The sequence below is a fragment of the Halictus rubicundus genome, chromosome 6, assembly GCF_050948215.1.
Source record: "Halictus rubicundus isolate RS-2024b chromosome 6, iyHalRubi1_principal, whole genome shotgun sequence".
NCBI lineage: Eukaryota > Metazoa > Arthropoda > Insecta > Hymenoptera > Halictidae > Halictus > Halictus rubicundus.
The window spans coordinates 17,036,734-17,055,393 of NC_135154.1; the positions used below are offsets into that span (position 1 = coordinate 17,036,734).

The 18,660-nt window shown below is 40.9% G+C and overlaps 1 protein-coding gene across 5 annotated transcripts in view; it reads right to left on the bottom strand.

Moving 5' to 3' along the window:
• Positions 1–18,660, bottom strand: part of Nrx-1 (neurexin 1) — a 479,861-nt gene that overhangs the window by 445,715 nt on the left and 15,486 nt on the right. For all 5 annotated transcript variants that reach the window (XM_076789038.1, XM_076789039.1, XM_076789037.1 and 2 more), the window contains exon 2: positions 2,037–2,084. In XM_076789038.1, the coding sequence (XP_076645153.1) occupies positions 2,037–2,084 (48 nt within the window). The remainder of the gene's footprint in view (positions 1–2,036; positions 2,085–18,660) is intronic.

Genomic DNA, 18,660 nt, shown 5'->3' on the forward strand with positions numbered 1-18,660 from the left:
GGTATAATCATAACTTTTTATATTTATAATGACTTTCCCGAATAATAAAGATTAACGCCATTAAACGACAAAATTTTTTTGGCCATTGAATAATAAATAATTTGTTTCAGAGGCCATTTTGATGAACTCCGTACTCGAATGTAAATCGTTGCTATAATGCAACTCGAATGCACTAGCAAGCGCTGAATAGTTAGAAAGGTCCAAACCCCACCTCATACAATTCAAATATGACTATAATGAAGATTCAGAATTTAATGCCATTAATATAACGAAATCTATAGCAGGTAGACCACAAAGTTTGAAAAACGTAGATCAGTCTTTATTATATCCTAAAAGTAGAACTGTGACAAGGGATGAAAGGAGAGACACGATGGACCTGCTAAAATTCATTCCTCCTGTTAAACATGACTACTATAAAAACTTGACAAAAAGTCGAAATGACGAGTCCTCACATACAGCTGACGAAGAAGACATTATGTATATTGCTGATGAATTAATCACAAATAATATATTATAACTGAACTGTTAATATTCATTTTCATGGAAAAGCTGTAATAAAAATATATAATAATTAACTTTTTCTGTAATAAAAAACGTAAAAATTTAAACACTGAATTTAACTTTATTACTTTTTTCACTTGCCAGTCACGTAAAAATTGTAACATTACTGACGATTATTTTTTGGCTATTCTTTCTTATGAAGTTTATATACAATTAGATGAAAGCTACATCTGTATTTATGCATTCTACAATATTCATTTGAATTTATATTATAAAGGGGATTTAAAAAAAAAGTACATTATTTCATCGCATTTCTCAACTTTTTGTTTTATGGAGTTAATCGATTTGTGCAATGAACGGCTCAATTATCGTCGAACTTGCACGGTGACTATTTGGACACACCACGCATCGACACTTGCGACAACCTGGCAATCCATCGATCCAGAGATCTTTCAAATCTCTTCTTCATCTTTAACCAGTTAGCTGTTGCGACCTCTTTGAAAAATGTGTACCTAAGTTGCGTCGCAAAAATTAACCGCTGTTTGAATTATAGCTGTTTTGACGAGTATACTCGTCATGACACAAAATATTGCCATTTCTTCATGACGAGTATACTCGTCAAAACACAGTTAACTGGTTAAAATCTTGAATTTTCTAAATAATTCTCGATACTTAGAAAAATGCAAGACAGCACAAACACGATTGAAGTGTAGCAACCATTTTCTCGTGGACAACGTGGTCACCTCAATTATTTTTGTTATCAGTGATTCGAGTAAATTTTCTTGATAGCATTTGATTTTTCCTGTTTTTTTAGTAAATTGGTCTTATTAATTTTCTTTCGGTTGTTCCCAATTTGTGTAGGGTAAGTATTCATTGCTGCACTTTCAAAATGTCCTGGTGTTATTTTGAAAATGTGAAAGGTGTAGATGTTCATGTTATTCATCAAAGTTTTGCGAACGTGAAACTCCATTATTTATCCGTGCGTAGGAGGGATTCACCCCAGTGATTATTTACTTATCCCTTTAAATGGAGAATTGCTTGGGCAGTTTGTATAACCTTTAACATTTCATGTATCACTCGCCATTTTATCTTTGTGAAGATTATTCTGTTTGCAGTATTCGCAGGATAATGCTTGAAACGATGAAATGGTGAATGATAGATGAAATGGTAAATGTCTCAATCAAGTGATGGGTTCAAAGATTATTTTGCAAAATGATTGAATGAATTAGAGGCTTTTCGAAAAAGTTGAATCTCCGATTCTGCGTAATTAATTCAGGTTGAGCTCGATGTAATGTCAGCGTAGGTTTTCTTTGATCGCGTCCGGCTGATTGCACCGAACACGTGAAATCGATAATTAACTAATTACTGCTCCTCCCTTTTGACACCTGACAAAGAGAAGCAAATCCTGTTCAATGTTATCTGGTCACTCCGATGATAAAGAAGCTGATGGATCGTAATTGAAAAGAGAAATATTATACATTACACAATTCCATTCGACCATAACAAAGACTACGTTCCACACAATCGAGACTTACCCTTGGAGATTTGCGTTTGACGTTCTCGACACATGGAAATCCACCGCACTGAAACAGTAAAATATCGTACTTTACATTTCAGAATTAATTAAAATAACCAATAACCATAAAATTAATTATAACCGTACAATCAGGCTTCCGAGCACTCACTCGCATAGCTCTCCATTATGTTCCAAGTACGCAATTAAAACTCAATTTTCATTTCAAAAGAGAGATTTAATTTTTTCCCCCTTTTTATATTCATTCTCGCGTCAGTTTCCAGTAATTAGTTTGTGTTTGCATAAACGTTGGCAATTTATAATTTGCTGCCTGCGGTTCCTCGACAAATATTTACGTTCCTGTGAAACATTGTTGGACGATCTTCCGCAGTGTCTTCAGCGAGAAAGTGGGTATCTCCAAAGAGCTTACAACGCGATTTCGGCGAATCCTTTTTCACCGTGATATTTTCATCCTTCCGTGTTATCGTCTTATACGTGCACGCCATGTCATATTTTGCGGCGCGATAACGTTACGCTCCTCCAGGCTGAATCATCGTGTCGTAAAAACGTTATTACACGGCCATCTATTTGACAACTTCGCTAATTAATAAGCCCATCGTTCCTCGAACTCTAAAATTAGAAACCACCAAGTTCCCCAAAAAGATTACACCGTATTAAACCTTTGCACTCGAAGCCATTTTAACACTAAAACGAAACATTTCTTCCGACCTAGAATATTCCCCTTCCATATATACTTTTTCATGCTATACATTCGAAAATAGTGCAATTTTCTCGTACAATACTGAAGTGTTTAGTGATTTATTAAATACAAAAAAATTTAATAATGTAAAAAATATTTTGAATAATGATACAGGAATTTTTAGTGGCGCCTTACAGTCGCCATTCGAGTGCTAAGCGTTAATAACCAGTTTTTCCGTCAAATTTTCACCAAATAAGCTTATTATTTGAAAAAATTCAAAACTCTGTTTATGCCCTTGCAACTCGTATAATCACACTTTTCATACCCTTGCTAAACTTCCGTAAATTGTTCCTCGTTTCTGAATGAAAAATTCTAATCATTTCAAGTACCAGTTAAATTTTTTAACCGAGTGATTTTTCGATTATGAACTATTGCATTATTCCACGCGTCATGGGGAGAAAAAATTTGACCTTGAAGTTCAAGGTCAAGGGCAATTTTGCGGACATTTTTTTTTTAAGGATCTCCATCGATCCGGGGATGTAGGTTACGGCTATGGCAGCCAAGACGAAAAATTTCTTTACGCTCGGTACGTGGCAGGAAGTGTCTCTGGCGTGGACAATGAACGGGTTGGTGATATAATTCTCAGGCTACAAAAAAATGAGTGTTTCGGCGGTGAAATCAGGACGAAATAATTTGTTTGCGTTGTCGGTGGGCCGAAACAAGGGGAAACGTCCTGCGGAAAAAGCGAAACAGCGGATCAGCGCCGAGCGAAGTTCTGGGAGACGCGGAGAGGCGGCGGGCCGACAGTTAATTAGAGCAAAAAGTCACGGACGTGGTTGAAAAGGTAAGGGACGAGGCTGGAACATCGAACAGAGGCGAGTACGGCGATAAACAAAAGGTAGTTGCCGCCTGCCCGGGTACGTGTGTGTGTGTGTGTGTTTGTGCGAGAGAGCGAGAGAGAGAGAGAGAGAGAGAGAGAGAGAGAGAGAGAAAAGAGAGAGAAAGTCACGAATCGTGTAAACACTGACACATCCGCTGTCCCGAAGTAGATAAGGTCGTTGGTCCAGATCGAAAAAAAAGCCTGTCCGGGCCGCGCAAGTTGTTTCCGGCCCGACACTGTTATTACTTTCGCAACGTTATCCGCGTCTATTGCATTTAATTCTACGATTCGCAGGCGGCGTTGTTGACTTTTAATTGGACGCCATTTTATTCCGACGAGATACGATCGCCGTTGAAATATTTTTACCCTCGTTTTCGCGAATACCGGATCGGCCATTGCGTGCGCGCACCCTGTGCTCGAAATTATTCCGATGGCGGAAATAAATTTTGTACACTTTCAGCCGCCGTGCGCTGCTCGGAAAATTCGGATCGTTGCGTTTTTGTGACAATTAACCCTTCGTGGGCAACAAGGGTCGTTTACGAATTTCTTTCTTTCCGATATTTATTTTTTCCCATTAATGCTTCAGACGTTTGACGCTCCAAAGATTACATATTAAAATATAGACTTCAATACGTATCTCGGAATTTCTTTTAGATTGTTTAACCATTAGCACTCGAATGGCGACTGTAAGGCGCCACTAAAAATTCCTGTATCATTATTCAAAATATTTTTTACATTATTAAATTTGTTTGTATTTAATAAATTAGTAAACATTTCAGTACTGTACGAGTAAATTGCACCATTTTCATATGTATAGCATGAAAGAATATATATAGAAGGAAAATATTCTAGGTCGGAAGAAATGTTTCGTTTTACAGTTAAAATGGCTTCGAGTGCAAAGGGTTAAAAGCCTAGAACAGTGAAAAGATTAGTCAACATAAACGACCCAGTAGGCAACAGTATGGAATCATTCTCGTAACTAGACTGCGAATATTCATGCAAAATAAAAATATTCTTCATCAATTGCAACAGGCAGAAATCAGATAATAATTTTGTTTCTTTCTGTAATCGTTTTCGTCAGTTGAAAATAATGTATAGATATTCCTAAAGTCATATTTGTCATAAACCCGTGAAATCCGCCTACTTATTACACCGCAAGGGGTTAAGCAAATTTATTTATCTCCTTTCAAAACATCGCGTATCATTCCCGTGTTCGATAGTTTCAGTATTATTGACAAAACATCTCTCCGAAAACTGATCCAACGAGAACGAACGATGAGCCGTGCGGTGCCGGGCCGCGTCGGTGCATACAAAAACGCATCAAATTTCAGTGCGCGTTCGTTGATGCAACTATATTCCGGCGCAATCGTTTTTTACCGGGGAAAGTAGTTAGGTAATATAATGTTACGATATAAAAGCCGGCCGACGGTCGTGCATTATACAAGCGTTGCTCACAATAGCCGTTGTAAACCTCGGGTGGCGAGCACGGCGTATGAAAAATTCTACAGCGCATTCTTACCGCATAAAATTGTATTTATGTGTGTTGAAAAGGTTCGGTGGGCGGCATTCCCGGGCCAGGAATAGAAGAATGTTACGCGAACGATGAGCGCGGGAAGCGTCGTAACAAGATTCGAAATAATGCAATCCTCGCGGAGACATAATTCCGAAGTTCCCCGCGCGGCGAGATTATTCGTAGTCGCGAAGTTATCAAAAAACTTTCATCTTTATTCGAACAATTTAGCAGGGTCGTAAAAATGGCCCGACTGCCCGATTCCCCTTTTACGCCGGAGTCCGGATTTCGAAAATCCTCTTACACCAGCTGCCTCGACCAGCTTCGGAAAAACCCGTTTCTTGCTTTTCACGGTTTGAAAATCCCGCCAACGGAAGAACCGGAAATTTGACAGAACTCCGCGAGTCAAACGTCGGATTAACACTGAACCATCGCCGGTCAAACGACCTGTCTCAAATTTTTTATTTTAATATCATTCACTTTTTTAGGAAGAATTTGGAATCTCGTATGCGATTTAGCATTTTTCAAGTATTGTAATCACGATGATTCATGGTAAAGAACGTACCAGTTAATGCTCGGTAGGCTTAGCGTTGCACAATGGGAGAAAATGCCATCTTTAACACGATTTAAAACGCGGAGATCGAAGTACATTTTTGAACTTTTAGTTAACGATTATAGCTCGACATTCATTGTAGTCCCACAGTGGTTCCTCTGTTCAAACTAATCTCCCAGAATTTGAACAAAAGTTTCATGACGTTTGCCTGTGGGTTAAACTCGAAGGTTTTACGTGTAAGTGCGCGTACACTATGGGTCAAAAATATGAGGTTAACGCCAGGACTTCCTAATTAACGAAGAGGCGAAATATTATCCTGAAAAGGTTTAATGAAGCTCATATAACAGAACGGGGGACAAAAAATTTTATATAATTACTCACTTCTCAGATTTCGTTGGGCCGACAAAAAATTTTTTGTTTTCATTAATCGTAATTTCGCGTCTCCCTAGGTGGTTTCCCGACAATTTTAAATGGTCCATAAAATGGCACAAACGAAAGTAAGACATGAAACAAACTACTGCAGAATAGTGTAGATGAAAAATATTATGAGAGAGATTATATTTAATGGTACTATATTTCTCTGTTAATAAAATGTATAAAAATCGGAGTAGGTAGGTATTAAGTTAGCGTCATTTAATTTCAAACATTAAAAGACTTTTAAAAGAATATTCCTAGATTCATCTCAAAATAAAATTTACAATAAAAATGATCAGGCATATTTCATTAGAAAAATGCATTAGTTTCGAACGTAGGGAGTTGGTAATATTAAAAGAATCTAACTCATATGAACTATAAATATAAAATTTGCAAAAATCAAATTCTTGGACATTTCATAGGAAGTTACCTGAAAGTCTACAACACAAATCTTAAAAAAATATTTCCGGGCCGTAGATAAAATTTCTGCAAATATCGACAACATGAGGGTACGTACGCAGCTTCTTTAGATGCAAAATTTGCAGTGGTGAAAATAGACAGACAATTGATTAGAAATTAGCTTCGTTTCGTGTCAAACATTGATAGGATCCAAAAATCGGTTTTCCCAGAATGATCTACAGCCAGCACCATGGTAAAACTTGGGCTTTACATGGTTTGCTGAAGTATACACACCGGTTGTAGTACGGCCGTGTCAGTTTACGAAAATGTTCCGCATAAAATTACCTGATACACGTAGCCGACTTCGGCGGGCACCACGGGAGGAAACTCTGCTTCTCGGGAAGAAGCGTGTTCTTCTGGAGCCATGAATATCTCGAAGACCGCATCGTGTTGGCAGGAATTTATGGCTCATGTGGGTGCTTAATATTTATGGTTTGTTGTCGGCGATGAGGTAACGGCCGTTCAGAAATCGCGCGTATTGAAAAATGCGGCGCAGATGATGAATATTCCACGGGGCTAATGAAATTTCGAACTTGCCGCGCTTCATCCTCCCCCCCCCCCCCCCCCTCCTATCACGTGGAGAGACAATTTTTTCGAACTTAGAGCCCCGTCGGTCTCGGCGAACTTTTCTCAATTTGCATTCGAATCTTCCCGGCGAACCTCGGCGAATTGAAAAACGACACCCCGTGACGGTTTCCGTGGTGGAGGGGGTTGTTTTTTTACGACTTCCGACAAATTTACTCGGTCCGGGGAGACTGAGAAAGGACAAAATAATTTTCGTACCGCTTAATAATCTTGGAACCTGGCCAAAGTTGATCTTTCTGTGATGGGTGGTTAATGAGATAATGTGACTTGAATTTGAGCATAGTGAGTTGACTAGATTTTTGTGTCTATTTGAAACTGTCCTGATCAGATCCTTCAGATCCTGTAACACTTTACTTGGCTGTTTCAAAAACAGAGAATAACTCTGTCATTTTTCCAATATTTTTTCTGGCAAAAATGGAGAACAGAATTAACAGTTGTGTTGATATTACTTGAAAAAATCTAAATTTTTTACTTGTTAGTCGTCCCTAAAAATATTCCCCATAAGATGGCACACTTTTAGATAGTCGAAGTGCCACCCAACCTTTCGATGGAAAAAAGTTTTCAAAAGTTGATATTTGGTATAATCCTAGCACAAACTATCTAACTTTAAAAAACATTTTTACGCACACATTTACAACATTTTCACACATTCTTTTTTATTCACACTGCACGCCAATAATGGTGGCAAAGCCGAAGAGAATAACAACATTTGAATGCAACTTGATGTAATAGCGATAAAAAGATGAGTATCAATTGTTTTTCTAGTTTTTGGATGTAACTTTGTACCGTTAAAATACTGAACTTCTATAGCTAATAGTTTCCTACAAAAAGATGTTAAAATTAAAATACTAGTCGAATTTAACCCTCTGTCTGCAATCTTATTCTTACCCTCTCTGCATACAGGGTCGTCTATGTTGACGAGTAATTGTTTCACAGTGATAGATTTCAAAAAGAAATCTAAAAGAATTCTGGCACAGATGTTGAAGTCCCTATTTTAATTGTGTAATCGTTAGAACCTGAAATGTTGTAATTCCTTAATGGGGAAAAAATGAATATCGATAAGAAAGAAATTCAGAAATTTCATTCCAGACATGAACGACCCAGGTTGCGGACGGAGGGTTAAACAGCCAACCAAAAGATCGAACCTTTTGTCCCAAAAATGGCCAAAGATCTCCCCACAGTGCATCGCGGCGTGCAATCAGCGGGCAGACAAGGGACCGAGTTACCGATGGGCGGGAGGGGTGGAGGAGGAGGGGATGGCCGTTAAAAGAGGACAGGGTGCAAAGGACAAGCCGAAGGAAAGAAATAGCATCTCGACCGGTCTAGGTGGCGAGAGTAGACGAAGACGTATCGATTATCTCCCTCGACTTTGCGCAAACGAGACCGCAGTGGCGCGAAAGTACGATCGAAGATAAAGCCACGCTGCTACCACCCCCTCTTTCGACCGACCCCTCTTTCAACCGTCGTGGCCGAGAAGAAGAACGAAATCATGGGTGGGGAATAGGTTGAAGGCCTCCCTTCTACCAAGGCAGAGCATCGTCTTCTACCCTTCGGGAGGATAAAACTCCGGGGACGACTTAATCATCGATGGGCAAGCCTCCTCCTCCACCCCCCACCCCCCGCCCCCTCCCGCTCCTCTTGCCACGATCCAACGAAAGAATAAAGAACTGGCGCACCGCCTAATGATCGTGAATCTTCCGCAAAAAAGAAACGAGGCTAACAGGCGCACCCTATAGACGCCTCCTAAAGAATTTTTGTTGGACGGCTGGAGACAAATCAGCCATTCCGCGGCAGGATGTTCCGGTAAACGTCGATTTCCTGTCGGATGGCGTATCGTTAACGAGCGACATTCCTACCGATTGCAATCCGATTTCGGGAAGTATTGACTGGAGCGGGTAAATAGGGTTTGCGGGCTCCCGCAGCTGTTCATCGATCGGGATTAACACGATTTTTGCTCTTCAATTCGTGCAATTGTGGGCTACTTTTGATATTTCGGTAATGGTTCTTTCGTGAAATTTTTGCCTACGCATTCGTGACAAATTCCCGCCTGAAACGACACCGAACACGATACTGTTTGGATCGCATTAATTCGTTTAGTAGTAGAATCTATATTATCCGAACTAAGCAGTGGAACATTTATGTTCGAATAATGGAACGGTTAACTGGCTACTAGATCGACTCTCGCTTTAGATTGAACTGTGTACAGGGTGTATAAAAATTATACGTCGCGACCACCATAGCGTGATTCTACAGCTCCGGATCGGTGGAGATCTGTGAAAAAAATGCACCGCAAAATTCACCTTGACCTCGAAAATTAACCCTTTGCACTCGGCACTATTTTCAATGTAGAATTAAATTTGTCTTCCGTCTTACAATATTTTCAATTTGTTCAAACGAAACTGATCCGATTTCTACATATAGTGTTTGAATGTTTAGTAATCTATTAAATAGAAATATTGTAATGTAACAAATATTTTGTAATATTTTTTCTAATTTCTTTGAAATAATGCCACAACAATTTCTAGTGGTGCTTCAGAGTCACCATTCGAGCGCTAAGGGTTAAAGTCAAAGTGTCGAAAAATTTGAGTGATGAGTACTATACGATGCAATAAAAGACAATTTTTCGACACTTTCACCTTTGTTTCCAAGGTCAAGGTGAATTTTGCGGTGCATTTTTTTCACAGATTTCCATCGATCCAGAATCACGCTTTGGTGGTCGTGACATGTAATTTTTATACACCCTGTACATACGAAACACACGATTCGGATAATGAAGGATTCAGATATCGGTTCGCATAATAGAGGTTCTACTAAATCGTGGATTAAACAAATAAACATAAACCAAATCGTATCGTGTTCGGGCTCATTTTAATCAGAGAAGTGTGACGAGCACGTTGGTAAAAGGTTTCATAAGAATAGTTAACCCTCGGGTGACGAATGTTGGGTCCATTTTGACCCAAATTGTTCCAAATTTTCTACTAGTTTACATCGTCAAAGAAATAGGTTCGGGAACGAAATAAAATTGATTTCGAATAGTAGCCACGGGTGTCATGAGATCGTCAAAAGACGAAACACGTTATTAGCAATAAGTACACTATGCTAATCGAACGACTATGCCATCGAGAGCAGATTCCACCAGTGCCCATTCACAAGCATTGCAGCTGAAGTGCAGGCTTGCATCGAGTGTAAAAATGGTCGCGTTTAAGGTGCAGCAGGGGTATCAGAAGTTAATGAACGGTCGTCGGGTGAAACGTATCGTTCCCGTAAACCGCGTGGCTCACGCAGCGGTGTTAGTGAACACTTCACGCGACCATAAGATGCCTCAGGGTTGCCTTTGCGTTCGGTAGCAGCGAGGTAACAACGGGTATTTCGGAATTTACGGCCATAATAGTGCACGCGCTCGCCTTTATACATATCCACGGCGCCGGGAATGTCGATATCAGCATCGCTCCTCATTTTTCCAGCTCCGTCGCGTTTCTTGTGTCGAATTACGCGATATCGAGCAGCAACGTGGCCCAAGAAAGAAGCGAGAGAGAGAGAGAAGAGAGAGGAGAGAGAGAGAGAGAGAGAGAGAGAGCGCTCCGGGCACCGAATTTATCGAATTTCTCCTGGGACCCGGCTGCTTCGACGCTCGAGATTCTCGACGGCTGCTGTAACATCGGCGCAGCACGACGTCCGAGCGTAAGAACATCCACTGACGGTGGGAAACTTAGGGTATAAGTAAAACACATAAAAGCTTTGCGTGGGAGCGACGACGTCCTCTTGAAAATGAAGGAGGGACGACGTTCTTCGGTGTCTCTTCAAGATCTACCGTTGAACTCTTCAATTTCTTCGAGGTTAAAAGCGGAGAACTAACCAGTCTGAAGGGTTGACGATTTTTTGTGAAAGGAGTCGAGAATTTTGACGTGTCGAAGCTTTGCTGGTCACGTGTAGTTTTTCGTAGAAGTGCTCAATTGATTCGTGTATAAAAGATTTTAGTTTGGACCCTGCCTACCAGAAATTGTTCAAAATGTTACCGAGTACACGTGTATGTACAATTTTTCCAGAATCGAAGGATGAGCTTGTACACATCGGTGAATGAAAATGCATATTTGCACAAATATCAATGCGAACCTTTGCTATGCTAAGTGCAGAAGGAAGAAATAATGTGAAAAGTCATTTCCTGGCAGCTGCTAGCAGCTTTGAACGTAAAACCAGTGCAGAGTTAAGGGATGGTCTGAACACTTAATATACAATCGGTCACGTGATTAATGGCACACGGTTTAAGTCAGCATGTACATAACTTGAATCTACAAAATACATTTTTTAAACTTTCATTACTAAATTAATCTATCTACCTTCGCAGAAAGACTGAAGTCGTACAGTTCGTTTATAAAAATGTTATTCGGGTTTGAAGTGTGTGCCATCAATTATGAGACCGACTGTGTTTCTGAGACACGTTGTTCGAGTTTTGCGGTGACCTCCGCCGAAGAGCATGCATTAGTTAGACCCGATCAGTCGAAATATAAAGCGTCCGGAGGCGAAGAAATCAATGGTTTATAAATAATGTCGGAGTTGACGGCGTCGGGACGGCTCCGGACGCCTAACCTAACCCCGTCCATTTTAGGACCTCGAAGCCGCGGTATTAAATTCCTATTATATCGGTGGTGAGTGGAAGGCAGGTTGGCCAGAGGCAAGAAGAAGCTGGAGACTCGCAAGTTAAGGGCGCAAGAAACGAAAGGCCCCCGAGCTAGGGGTATAAGGTATCGTCTGAAAGGAAACTCGATGGCAGTCGACTCCCACTTCTCGACGGTTTCTTCGACCTCCTTCATACACGCTGGTCTACGACTCGTCTCATAGCTTCGCTTCCGGCTTTTCTTTTCCCTCTGAAAAGAATGCCGACTCTTTGCTGGTCCACTCTCCTCGACCCAGCACCGATCGATCCGAAATTTGATCTGGTAACCGTGTGATTCGACATTCCTCATAATTGGATCAACGATTGTATTCTGTTTGCCGACTTTATCTTGTTCTTCGGACATTTATTTTACCAATAAGAGATTCGGAGAAATACAGGACATTACAAATGTTTTAAATAGTCAAATGTGTAGTTTTCATCAGAATCAGGCTGGTCAAACAATTAATTCGTCGACCGTGTTCCCATTGCAGGCCGGCGTTTTCCGTAGAAGGTTTCGAAGAAGCAATTTCCACTGGTGTAATGTTGGGAAATCGTGCGCCATTGTAATTATTGACAGGATCGGCTTTATTATCAAAGTTTATTTGCGAATGTCGTGTGGTGGAATGATTTATGCCAGCCAAGAAATTTGTTACCTGACGGCCGGGGGTTTTGTAGCACGAGGCTTATGACTGATTGCGACAAACCTAGTTATTCTTTGACTTCTTATTTCGCGGCTTTTAAGTTCCATTTCAAAGCGAAATTGCCTCGACTTCCGGTTATTAGTCGATACAATCGTAAACCGGTTACGTGCACCTTGAAATTTCGCTGTGTTTCGGTGTGCGTTACCGCGGTCAGGTTGCAGCCCCCATGCGACTATGTGTTCTGTGTCGTTTCACTATCGAGTTAAAACTCAATTAGCTTATCGTGATTAGGTGATTAGGAATTCTTTTATCGGACTTCCGATACAGGCACTTCACAGGCGTTCTTAATACTGCGGCTAAGTCAACTTCACATGGCACCTTTTTTAAAACGATCTTTTGAAGTTTCCGATCGTATCGCTGTGATACTGTTATTAACCTTTACTACCGGAGCTAATTCTATCAGATAATTATTTTACGAGCTGCGCGGTGACTGTGACTTTGTTAGACGCAGTCGACAAAGCTCGCAACTGCACTGCGGATCTGTACGCGCGTCTTTATAAATCATTTTAGTCGAGCCAATCACTATAATTTAAACGGTTCATTGGCAAGGGTTAACTTTATAGCTAACAGTGCTGAATCATGTCATATGGCAATGCCCGGACTATGAAAACGAAGGTAGTACACTGGAAACAAAGCTCCTCAAAGGCAAGTACTGTTTCCCTCTTCGTATTGGTTCCTTCTTATGTAAATATAAACGGTCTGAAAATAATTTATAATTTCCTTAAACAATGTTCCATTAGAATTTAGAAGCAATGTAAACCTATTTAACGTAAGCCAAATGTAATAATACTTGCTATATAAACCATTTGGTTTAAAGCAATAAATAAATAAATCATTTGATGAGATTGAAAATTTACCTTACTCCTTAGAAATTTAATTCAACTTTTGGCATAAATCGTCTTGAATATATGAACGCTAACCATGTTGGGAAACAATTTTAAAATAAAAATTTGGTGCTTGGGTTAATCTGCTTCCGGTAGACAGTGTTCACATACACTATCTCTTCAATTTAAAAACTTCAAACACCTCGTAAACGCATAGGCCGAGCGTACTGTAACCAGAATTGTCACGAAGAACACTTTTCTCGCCCATGAAGAGAGCCACTCTCACTTCCTGCTAAACGAGAGGAACGTTTCGCAGCCAGCATGGCGGCTGTTCTTTTATGAATCGTCCGAGCCGGATCGATGAATAATTCAGGATTGTTTACGGGGACTATCCACTCTAATCGAACTCGGCTTCGAAGTCCGAAGAGGAAGAAAACTGTTAAAGAAGTCTGGTCGAGCGGCCGAGGGGGGTGAGGAGTCGAAGAGCGCGCAGCTTTCGCGCCGGTTTTCGAATACTTATGGCCGCGGAACCGGCCGAGGTCGCTGCAATTTTTATCGACTGCGAGACCGCCGGTTCGAACATTGTCAGACGCGCGTCATTGTTACCGTCATCGGGCCGACATTTCTGCTGGAGAACGAGATTTTCCGGGATCCACTTCAGAAAGTTCGACCGAGACAAGTTTCGCCGGAATACTCGGCCGTTGTTATTCTTGCGCGATAGTTTGCTATCCGCGGAAACCCTCCTCTTTTTACAGATTTATTATCTCTGCTGGAATCTCGTTGCTGCACTTAAAGTTCCGTATAATTATACTGCATATTCCGGGGGAACTTTCGGCAAAGACGACTATATGCGACCCTTTTTAACACTAGGTTTACGAAGCACTAAAAGTGACCATTTTATATTACGTTAGAAAATAAACAAGAATGTGCTGCCCAAATTTTTAGCCATTTTTTTGTTTTTAATAACATACCCAAAGAAATAAATTTGTTGAACAATTTCTCATGGATGTATCTTTAGAGACTGAACAATTGTGAATTAGAAATTTTAGAACCCGCCATTTTGACGGGTCCCGTAAACCTAGTGTTAGACGGTACTCCGGGTTACCGGATTTTTGTTGGCTGTTCCGGGGAACTGCACAGTTTGCTTTCGCGTTTGATGGCGAAATTTCTAACGTTATATTTATAATTTAATTTTTCTCAACTGTCATATGTCCATTTGAAACAGAAAGATTCTAGGACAATGCTTCGTCCGCTGTTTTACTGTAAATTAACAAGACAAAAATGAATACAGTGATTTCTCTATATATGTCGCGAAGGCCTGGATGATAAACGTCGTGGAATTATCCCCACTACCGCGGGGTGTACCCCGTGAGGGGCCACGAAACTCGAGAGGCCTCGGATATCGAGGATGTGTGTAAACATCACACGGCTCGGGTATGTCTCCTGGACATATATCGACACGTGTTGTTGACATATATCGAGAATTCACTGTATTCTGTTTCTTTAATTTCTACTTTAAGAAACCTAGTCACTCTTCTTTCCGCATGTGCATAAACACTTAGCAATATTATTACTATTGAAAATTCAGAAAATTTCTGTGGTGCCCCCTTCTCCTGACGACCGAAGCATGTATTTTAATTACCGGTTAATCCAATACGATAAACCCACAACGCCAGAGGATATGCGGCAAAGGATTACTGCAGCATGCGCTTCAATTACGTCTCAGGAAATCGACAATGCCTACAGATCATTTATTAAAAGATTGCAACATTGCATAAATGAGGATGGTGAACATTTCGAACATTTATTATGGTATGTAAAGGTGAACCCGACGTAAACAACGCGCAATGTTTGCTGAAACACGTAAGTTTTAAACTTCCATATTTCATCCGCTTCAACATGATTATTCTTGCTCAAGGTCATTTCAAGGTCAAAAAGGTGGTATCCACTAAATTCAGTTTTTTCTTGTCTATCATACTATCGTATAAAAAATATACTATTCCATTTTAAAAAACATCGGTGACCTTGAAATTTCATTAAAAAACACGACATAAAAAATACATAAAAAATTTTTTTCTTCACCATTATAATTGCCCCCTGCAATAGTGTCACTTTGTCCTCTGAAGTTTTCTGATAGGACTGTAAATACGAAAGATATTTAGGTGTTCCCATTTATATGGGACACCCTGTATAATAAATAAATATGTCCGGAAGCACTTCCGGAGCGACCAGTCGCAAGATCGAAGACGTTCACCTGGTGCCCGGTGTTTCGGCTGCAATACACCGGAAAGTTCCAGGCTTTCTGGATATTTGTATTTAGGGTCAAGCGGTGGGTGTTCGAGAAAGCGTCGGATAAGTGTAACAAGGCTCCGGGACGAGAAAAAGCGTTTCTCTTTACGGGTCGCAACAATCCCGACCGGTGGAATCGATATCCAAAGCGCATCCGCAACCGCAACCGTACACCGTCGTTTCCCCCGTATATTTCAACGCAAACATTTGTCGACCGTTTTGACGATGACAAAATGTTTTCCCTTCGTACGCCGCGCCGGCTGCATTTCACCCATAAAATTGCTATCCCAAGCACGAGACGAGAATGCCGTGTAAAACATTTCAGTTTCGCGCTGGGGAAACACCCGATTGCTTCGACCCGCACCCATCGACAAGGAACCCTTTTTTTCCGCGAGTATAATTCGTTTTTCACCAACTATTTTTCACCGTCGGATTACATCCCCCCTTATAGACTCCACCGGGGGGAACGCGACCGGTTTCCATTTGGACCTGTCACAGGTCTCCGAGTGATTAACAATGGCGCCCGTAGAATTTCGTTTAGCCGGTCATAGTGACGTTTCGATCGTGCTGCGAGTGGCAAGTCGCGAAACGACGCTGAAATCGCTCGACTTCGCGCGTATAACTTTTAAACGAGCGAACTCCGCGCTTTAAAACGTGCATTTTTGCTGTTTTCTCGTGAAAATCTACGGGATTGTATTAAAAAAATGTGCAAAATTTTTGGTCCCGGAAGGTGAAGTTTAATCGAAAATCTTTTCGAGGTACAACGTTCTTTAGTAATACAGATGAAACCTAACTCTGTTGCGTGCAAACGGGGACTGACAGGACTGTAGTAAAAGACTCACAAAACAGTAAAAACATTCGACAAATTTAAACATATTGGCATATTATTTTCAATGTACCGGACCTATTAAGATACTAAGACAGTACGTCAGTGTACAGTATATTACTATAATTCATACTACTATATTCTTTTACGGTATCTCGAAATTCGTGATCTGAAAGTCATAAAAAAAAACTCAAGCGCCTGATACCCGATAAATATAAAAGAATTTAGAAAACTGTTGAGAGAATAAAATTCAATTTTCGAGGGATGTGAACATGTACTTCTGATCCCGTTATAACAGACCTGATGGGATTTTCATTGCTTCACAAAAAAGGTGAAGATTAACAGGCGTATTAAATTCTATTGTACGCGAATAAATAAAAATGTTCCGGTGACGCTGATTTTTGTTCCACTTTGTCGAAACCTCGACCACTGTGCGCCATTACCGCTGCTCTCTCCCGTACCCTATTCTCGTAAAAGGGACAAAGTCCGCGGAACGAGCTGGTTCAGGGGATCGTTTCTCGAAGGGAAAAGAAAAGGAGTAGCGAAGTGACAGAGTCGGGTTCGGGCAGTGACAGAGAGCCGGAAGTGGCGCGCTCTGGGAATATGGCTGGAATTTCGCCGGAATCGGAAAGCATTCCCACTCTTCCGCGTCGCAACCGCGGCCTGGTCTGTTCGGGGAACCGCCGACAAAACCGAGCATCGTTCCTCCGTGCTCGTAATTCGCCCGGCTATGGACCTGTGTATCCGGCTGTTTCAAGTTCCCGCTCTTTTCCGATCCACGGGATCGGATAATGGACCTTGGGACTGCGTTCGTACCGATTTTCCTGCGTCAATTATCCAGGAACAAAGCGAAAATATTAATTATTACTGTTGAAAGAAAGCAACCGGAGGCGCAATGCGCCAATGTTAAAGGGGCCTCAATAAAGGGAAACTCAATAACGGACTGATCAATCGTTAAGGGGGGTGGTTCCCTTTTATAAGATGGACAGTTCATTGTTTCACTAGGATGCTGACTCGGGAGTCTCTACTTTGCATTGTTTAATCTTCTAATCTTCTTGATATTTTCTAGCTAATGTGTCGTCACTCTTACCATGAAGTCAACATCCCTTCTTGTAATTCAGTATAATTGGACACCCTTTCTGTTTATTCGCAGGGTGTAACCGATCTTCACTGCGTGTCTTGCAGGAAGATAAATTGAAATCGATTTGCGCGCTATCTTAATTCTATTTTTGTTTATTCTCCTCGCGTGACATCATTGGGTTTGAACAATAGTTCATAATATATCTTTGTCTGAAGTTTTATTCGTTTTATTCATTAGTGGTCGAACCACCGGATGTGACACATGCAATAAATTAATCACCATTTACATGGATTGGGCTTGGATCAAGATTTTACTAATGCATTCTATTCACAAAAACAATCCGCATCATTTTCTCTTTCAAGTTTGCTCATACAACAGTCATAATTATTTTGAGGGGGCCGGCATGGTTTGAAATCCATATACGTATGCAAGGGTCAAAATCTAGACAAACTGTCGCTTCCATATTGCAACGAGAAGTTTAGAAGTGGTCAATTGTGTTTCCTAAAAGTCCAATCTACGTCTGTATGGAGACCAAATTGCGAATTTCTACCTGATCGTGGAGTAATTTGTAATATTCGGCAGAAAATTCGAATTCTGAAGCAACTATGACGTCACAAGATGGCTGCCGCTGAGAGATTCTCTTAATTTCGAGAGATTTAGTGTTCGTATCGAAAAAAGGCTCTATACAGACGTAGCAAGGACATGTACAAACACGGTGGTATGCATTTTTAATTGATTGCTTACTTATTTAAGACGTGAAATGTCTAGAAAAAAAGGCACAGCGTAACATAGCGTGACAGTCAAGGCCAAATGCCTGCAGGCCCCCTTAAGAACATTGTTCCCCCCAAAACAGACTCCGGTTTGCAAATTGAAAAAAAAAGAAAAATTTCAAATTTTATTGGCTGGGAATAAGACAGTAGGTCTCGGTGACCGTGAGAGAACCGACTGCTGATTGCCTGATCATTTTAATTTCGGATCCCCTATCTTCTCCTGCCACGGTGTCGTTTATGGCAAGTCGGCGGTGGACCGGCTAGGAGCATAATCGATTAAGTAGCGCATTGGTATTCCAGGATTCCTCCTGGGCTGAATCGCCACTGAGACAGGCCGATGCAAATCGGGGACGGTTTGCAGTGGCAGGGCCAACGCACGCATTAAAACGCAAATACGCGG